At 37.5% G+C, this 7,100-nt stretch overlaps 2 protein-coding genes across 2 annotated transcripts; one reads left to right on the top strand and one right to left on the bottom strand.

Moving 5' to 3' along the window:
- Positions 1 to 2,403: 2,403 nt before the first annotated feature.
- On the top strand, positions 2,404 to 4,753 carry LOC131432000 (transcription termination factor 5, mitochondrial). Its single transcript, XM_058598011.1, has 4 exons — positions 2,404 to 2,612; positions 2,669 to 3,641; positions 3,701 to 3,925; positions 3,982 to 4,753. The coding sequence occupies exons 1-4, from the start codon at positions 2,492 to 2,494 to the stop codon at positions 4,259 to 4,261; spliced, it is 1,599 nt and encodes a 532-aa protein (XP_058453994.1). The 5' UTR covers positions 2,404 to 2,491; the 3' UTR covers positions 4,262 to 4,753.
- A 1,011-nt stretch (positions 4,754 to 5,764) lies between these two features.
- Positions 5,765 to 6,466, bottom strand: LOC131428791 (uncharacterized). The gene has a single exon (XM_058592835.1). The coding sequence runs from the start codon at positions 6,464 to 6,466 to the stop codon at positions 5,765 to 5,767; it is 702 nt and encodes a 233-aa protein (XP_058448818.1).
- Positions 6,467 to 7,100: the final 634 nt, after the last annotated feature.

The raw sequence follows: 7,100 nt of genomic DNA on the forward strand, positions 1-7,100 counted from the left end.
GAGATCATTCAACCGCGTTTCATCAGGATTCGACTTCATTATATCACGCAGTAGGATACTTGGAATTTTTTTTATATATTACTAGAAATTATCATTAGGATTATATTGTGTCTGTTGATTATCACCCTCATTCTTGTTTACGGCCGTATGCAATACGTTCGAAAGTATATAAAATTCGTATTCCCGTTTACGTTCGAATCAATCACTATTTTAAACATCGCACATGCATAAAAACAACGCCCATCCAACTTTAAACTATCAGTTCTGATACAGATTTTAGTTGTAATTAAAAATCTTTGCTATCATTTGTTATTTGACTTGTTTTTTTCGCTGACTTTGTATCATCATGCTTGCTTACGTCCGTATCGACCATACGACGAACACATGCTTTCGAACGAATGCGAACAAGCCATTCTTGTTTTCATTCGAACGTGTCCGAACGCGACTCCTGTGCAAAAGAAGGATCGGCAGCGCAGGTAGTTTTTTTAGGAAGATTCCAAGCATGAAGGAAGTGACGAATGCTACATAATAAATAAATATCGTACTCAGGACCAATTTTATTTAACTCGGTAAATGAAATGTTCAAATTAAACTTCGTGCAAAGTAAAAAAAGCAGTCCGATCAGTATTATCTGCGAAAAATATGTTGCATTTTTCTTGCAATTTTGTCATGTTTTCGATAGTCTTCATATTTATTACATTGGTAAAATCATGCATTTAATATAAAATAAAGCATATTTGCCCATGGCGTATTTTCCAGTACCTAATGAATGTAAAATTTGATGCGTAAAAACTTGGAACCGCGCATATATTCGAAGGCTCGCCAGAAAAAAAACAGCATTTTACTATACTGCTATGCTTTTTAAATGTTTTCTGCCATACACAAATTTATGATTTGATTGCAAACCACCTTTAGACTCGAAAATAAATTTGTTAGTAATCGGTTAAACTTTTTTCAATGTGTTCGAACGATTGATTCGCAACATAAAACTGACGAATCGAAACCACGACATTTCGTCTATTCGTCCGTATAAGAAGAATGGGACTTTCCGTTCGTACGAATGATGTTCGAATACACGTATCGTTTGAAGTTAAACTGCCATACATTTTAGCGTTTTGCATATGGTTAATCACAAGAATTGGACTGATTCCATCAAGGCTTAGCATTTATTTGAAGAAGTTTACTGATATTTGATGGCAAACGAGTCGCGTTCAAATTCATTCGAGTGAAAACAAGAATGGCTTATTCGTATTCGTTCGAAAGTACACGTTCGTCGTACTGCCGATACGGACGTAAACAAGAATGAGGATGAATACCTAAATAAATAAATAAATAAATAAATAAATAAATAAATAACTCTATTTAGGCGATATGGATCGTGAACGGTCTCATCCGTTTGTCAACAGACAAAAAAAAGTCTGTTTACAAACAGTACCGCTGAACTGTCAAAACGGGTTCATCCGATTGAGGTTAGCATGACAATAAAAAACCTTTTTACCCTCACTGCTTACCTCAATCGAATGAACACATTTTGACAGTCCAGCAGTACTGTTTGTAAACAGAGATTTTTTTGTTTGTCTGTTAACAATTTGGATGAGACCATTTACGGTCCATATCACCTAAATACACACACTTAATTTCGTTCGGTAAATCTTGCCTCTTTTGACGAGTTTTGAACAGCCGAACTACCGAATATTTCCATTCTACTGGTATATCAGCACAAATGAACATTTGTTGACAGGTACCGCAGTTATAAAACGTGAATTTTACCGATAAAATCACCTACCGAGATTTGAACAGCTGAGGTCGGTAATCCAATTTAAGTGTGCAGAGTTTTAAAACATTTGTTTACGATTGGATACGGTTTGTTTTTGAGATTTATTAAATAAAAGTGACTAGTTGCACAGTGTAAAGATGGTTGTTTAAGACGTGTTCTTCGATTTTTGTTGTTTAAGCTTGTTTGTAAACAGTACCACTGAACTGTCAAGGATGAATGCTTGTTCATTTGTGACGTCATGATAAAAAATCTAATGTCAAGCAAAGTGTTCACTGCGGAAGTTTTTTTTTGTTGCTTCGTTCGTTCGAGGATTCGCATTTCACAATACAAGCCCTGCACCGGGCTGAACCGCTGTCTAAACGAAGAAACGAAGAATATAAAATTGCAGACGAATGATGCTTTATCGTTTAATTTGAACACCATGACGGCGAAGAAATCGTTTCTCTCTCGAAGTGAATGTTTACAGATTGTTTATTTGCCGTTATTATACAAAATCGTGTTAATTCATATATTTCTAATTCTGAATAGCAACAGTGGATATGGTACAAATGGTACAAATATGGTACCGCTGTGATTAAATCACATAACCGGGGATTCCCTCTCTACCAACATGTGTTTTTGACATATTCTATATTTGTTTATATTATATTGTATACTGTCTACAGCTCATTGCATTGCCGAAGAAAGTGAAAATAATATTTCGCTGTAATCAGGATGTTCATCCTTAAGAATATATTCAAATTTAGAATCTTTAATTCCAACAAACGTTTCTTCTGTTCAAAGGAGAGTTTTTCCAGCATTAGTCAAGTTGCGAAATATTTATCTCCTCTTTTAGGTAAGATTGGAATGTCTTCGGTTTATACTCCTAGATCATTTATTTCTCATTTTCAGGAATGAATGAAAGCACAATCTATAAACATTTAGTAAAAAACGATATACCAGTCAATTTAGAGCCCATGGATATTAAAAGAAAAATATGGTACTTTAGATATCTGAATGCTTCGAATGAGGACATTCTTGATCATCTTGGTTTACTTAAGCAGCATTTGAGTACGCTTGAGAACAGGGCTACGATTTTGAGGGAATGTGGCTTCGTTGAGGCACTAAATCTGCTAACAGTTTCCAAATATTTAACTATCGTTCGACGGCGCATTAAGGATTTAAAACTTCAACGATGGCTTTCGCAAGACTTAAACATGTACGATCAGCTTAAAACCCAGTTTGATTTCGATATCCGACCAAATGTTAAAAACTGTGATGATCTATGCTTGCAATTTATAAGAGAAGCTTTTTTAAATGAATATCTCCGAAGACATATGAAGTTAACAGAGAATGAGGTTAAAAAGCTGTGGAAATGCTATTCAAAAATTAAACATAGGAGTTTTGGCCATACGCAGCGAATCCTCGATGTATTGCAACATGAGTATAATTTCAAAAGAGACAAAATAATTGCAAATTTATATTTGCTGTATGCTGATCCAGAGAATTTGCTTCGATATCTTGAAATTATTCCGTCAATTGCTGGATTAGACATAAGAGATGTAATTATTAAACGACCAAAACTAGCCATGATACAGTGTGAGAACGTACGAACAGTTTTGGAGCTTCTTCGCCAACACCAGATTAATGAAACTGAGATACTGAATTATTCTATGATTCTTACATTTTCTCCAGATACAGTAAAAACCAGACTTGGTTTACTATCTGAGGTTAAGGAATTTAATGTTCTTTCTAGTCACCCCAGATTCCTTAAGTTAATAACTTACCAACCGAAGGCAGTTATACGGTTAGATTTCCTACGCCAGTTGAATGTTCGCTGTGCCTCGTTGAGTGTGCTCTCTGGAAGCTCTCAAAATTTTGAAAAGTGTGTTAAGTAGAAAGGTTGGAAATTTGAAAGTACAAAACATGATTGCATTTTTGCAGGTACGTCCGTGACGGCTGTGATAAACTTAACAGTAAAGATGTTTGTCATTATCTAAATAAAATTTTTGACCGACAAGATAATGAAGCGATTAAAGAGTTAAAACGTCATCCAAACTGGTATCATGTTCCGACAGTTCAGATGGAAGATACATTTGAGTTTTTGAAGTCCGAAGGTTTCACATCAGTGAATATTTTTGAAAACATACAAATTTTGTTGTATCCAAAGTAAGCATTAAAAAGAGTGTAATGGTGTGAATAATGATGAACTATTTGAATTTTAGGTTACAAATTGAACGAAGACTACAAAAGTTGTATGATTGCAAAATGCAGAAAGAGCCGCACGAAGACTTTGGGTTGGAATTATCAAATGTGGCGCCAGAAAAAATTTTGTCCTTGTGTTTGTATCTAATCGAATTGGACTTTCATTTCACTGGCGATGGAATTTGGCCGGAAGAAATTCAGCAGAGTGATGCTACGACAAATCATTTTTTACCAATGCCAGAATCGTTGAGCAAGCAGTACAAATTTGGAATGAAACCAGCTAGATCGGGTAGCAGTTAATTGTACTGTAAACACAAAATCGTATATCCGAAAGATGTTGAGGATAGAAGTAACTCAAACCAAAAGTCTTCTCTGATAATTAGCACAGGTTTTTGTCAGTATCAAACAAAAAAAAACATTGAAATAAACTGACGAATAACCATCAGATGAAAAACTTCGAATAAGCTGTCAACTCTGTGACAGCTTTTTCGAAGTTTTTCATCTTATGACTATGGTGGAATTAAACCCGTAACTTTAGTTACATTCAATTAAATAGAAAAAAAAAACTAAAAACAGAGCGACCGCGGCGACTTGAACTAAGAATTATTGGATCACAAAAAGTACGTCCATTAATCGACTTAGCCACAAAAGCTCACATTTGCTTGGCTGATAAATGGTACATATTTATTTATACAATCGCACTTGCTAGCCAAAGGCAAATTACAGTCGGAACCAATAAAATTAATCCAGTCGGAACCAATAAATTCTAATCCAACATAAAGTCATTACAAATGGGATTTTTCAATCATTTGACAAATTAGGTTCACAGTAAAATTCACATTTTTTGTGTAGGGTGGTGAGTCTTGTCCACTTCAAACGACCTTCATTACTTCTCAGTTCACATTATGTATTTACAGTGTGTTTCAACGCACCAAAAGCCTTAAGCTATTAGAATTCTTTTTCCGCATTACTAAAAAATCGATTTTGTAACCAGCCCGGTGGCAAGGATAGGGCGCTCCAGCAAGTGCTATCGTAGCCAACATCTGGGGCATTTGGTGGGCTATTAGAGCACTCAGAGTATGGTAAACAAACATTCGAGCATTTCAAATCGAGTAAAATCTTAATTTTCTTATCATAGTGATGATATTCTGATCGACAATTTGCGGGGAAGTGCGGTAAAGGGTACTGAATAAACAAGTAGTTTGTAATATCCAATTTTTGTTAGCGATTCTTCTTCTTTGTTTTGGCTTTTGCAGAATGATGCTGACCACAGTTACATGACGTCATAGCAGGGGCTGGTTGTTACACATGGACCAATAAATCCCTCGACTGATAAATAGATGGTGCTGCTAACAAAATTACCGTATTGTTTCTCAAAAGATATTTCATGACATTCTGATCCCCTGGCGAATGATCAAAAGTCTAAAACCGGAGTAAAATAAATGATAATAATAATATTGACATTCTGATGTTTGGTTCAGGAGTTACAGTGATTCAAGTGATTTGAATATTTTCAAAATAATGGATTAGAAACCATTTCATGTGTTGATTTATCATAATTAAAAAAAAACTATTCTTAATCCACTTAATGGTGTGATAATGCCTTCCTCTTGTCTTGTGGACACAGTCTTCATGAATCATTTTTGTTGCAGAGTAAAAACATACAACTGGTTAGATGGATTGACTAATGAATATTGAAAATTTTATTTGAATCAACAACCTACGTTGCTAGGCGTTGCTAACGCTACACAATACATTCGTTGGTTAGATATTGAATGACTACTTCGATTACAACACTCCTCCCTAAGCAACGAATCCAATTAACTTTATATTCTCTTTTAACTTCTGATTAACCAGAGCTTTTGTGAACCCATCTGCAGGTTGCTGTTTTGTGTTCACGTATCCCAGCTCGACTACTCCCTGATCTAGGACATCTCGAACGAAGTGATACTTGATATCTAGATGCTTTGTCCGTGGATTATAACCTTGGTTCTGCGCGATACAGATTGCTGATTGATTATCACATCGAATGGGAATCTTTTGCACACCGAAAATCTGTGACTGGAACTGATGCCACCAAAGTGCTTCCTTTACTGTTCGGGACAGAGCGATGTATTCTGCTTCGCACGAAGACAATGCAACTGTTGGTTGCCTTTTGACGTTCCATGATACAGCTCCTCCCATGAACGTGAAAACGTATCCTGTAGTGGATTTTCTAGAGTCCGGTTCTCCTCCCCAATCAGCATCTGTAAAACCGACTAGATACGTGCAATTCTCCTTTGAATATGTTAGGCGATTTGAATGTGTTCCTCGCAGATAGCGTATGATACGCTTGACCGCTGTCCAGTGATTACGTCCAGTATTCGCGTTGAATTTGCTGACTTGATTAACAGCGAAACTTATATCGGGACGCGTTGCCTGCGCCAGATAGGTGAGACAGCCTACTGCCTCCTGGTAGGGAATCTGCTTCATTTCGCGTATTTCTTCCTGTGTCGTCGGAGACATTGATTTATCCAACTTGACACTCGCTTCTGCTGGCGTGGATACTGGGTTGCAGTTTACCATATTGAACCGTTGCAAAATGCTGTCGATGTAGTGCTCCTGATCCACCCATGCTTCACTGACAGCGCCAGTAGGTAACGAATGGTGGAATAACGCACCATGGGGGAATAAACCTCATCGGAATCGATGCCAGGTCGCTGTGAGCACCCTTTGACGACCAGACGCGCCTTGTACCGCTCAATGTCACCAGATGGTCCTCGCTTTGTCTTGAAGACCCATTTGTTACGAATAACTTTCCTATCGCTTGGCAGACTAGTCAGCTCCCATGTTCCGTTTTCCTCCAGAGCAGCGATTTCCTCACGCATGGCCGCAATCCACTTTTCGCGATCCGGGCCGTTTGAGGGTCATCGAGTGACGTCTTAGAACACATCGGTATAGACTGGGGGGAAACAACGTCACCAGAAAACGAACTATAGGTAACGTAATCGGAATACTTGCCTGGAATTCGGCGCTCCCGGTCGCTGTGCCTAAACCCTTGCTGCTCTACAGCTGGTCTAACAAGTTGCGAGGGGAGCGCAGGCTCGTTGTCGGCATCCAGAAACTCAGAATCACTTGAATTGCTGCTGGATGTTGCTAA

Source organism: Malaya genurostris, chromosome 2, assembly GCF_030247185.1.
Source record: "Malaya genurostris strain Urasoe2022 chromosome 2, Malgen_1.1, whole genome shotgun sequence".
NCBI classification, from domain to species: domain Eukaryota; kingdom Metazoa; phylum Arthropoda; class Insecta; order Diptera; family Culicidae; genus Malaya; species Malaya genurostris.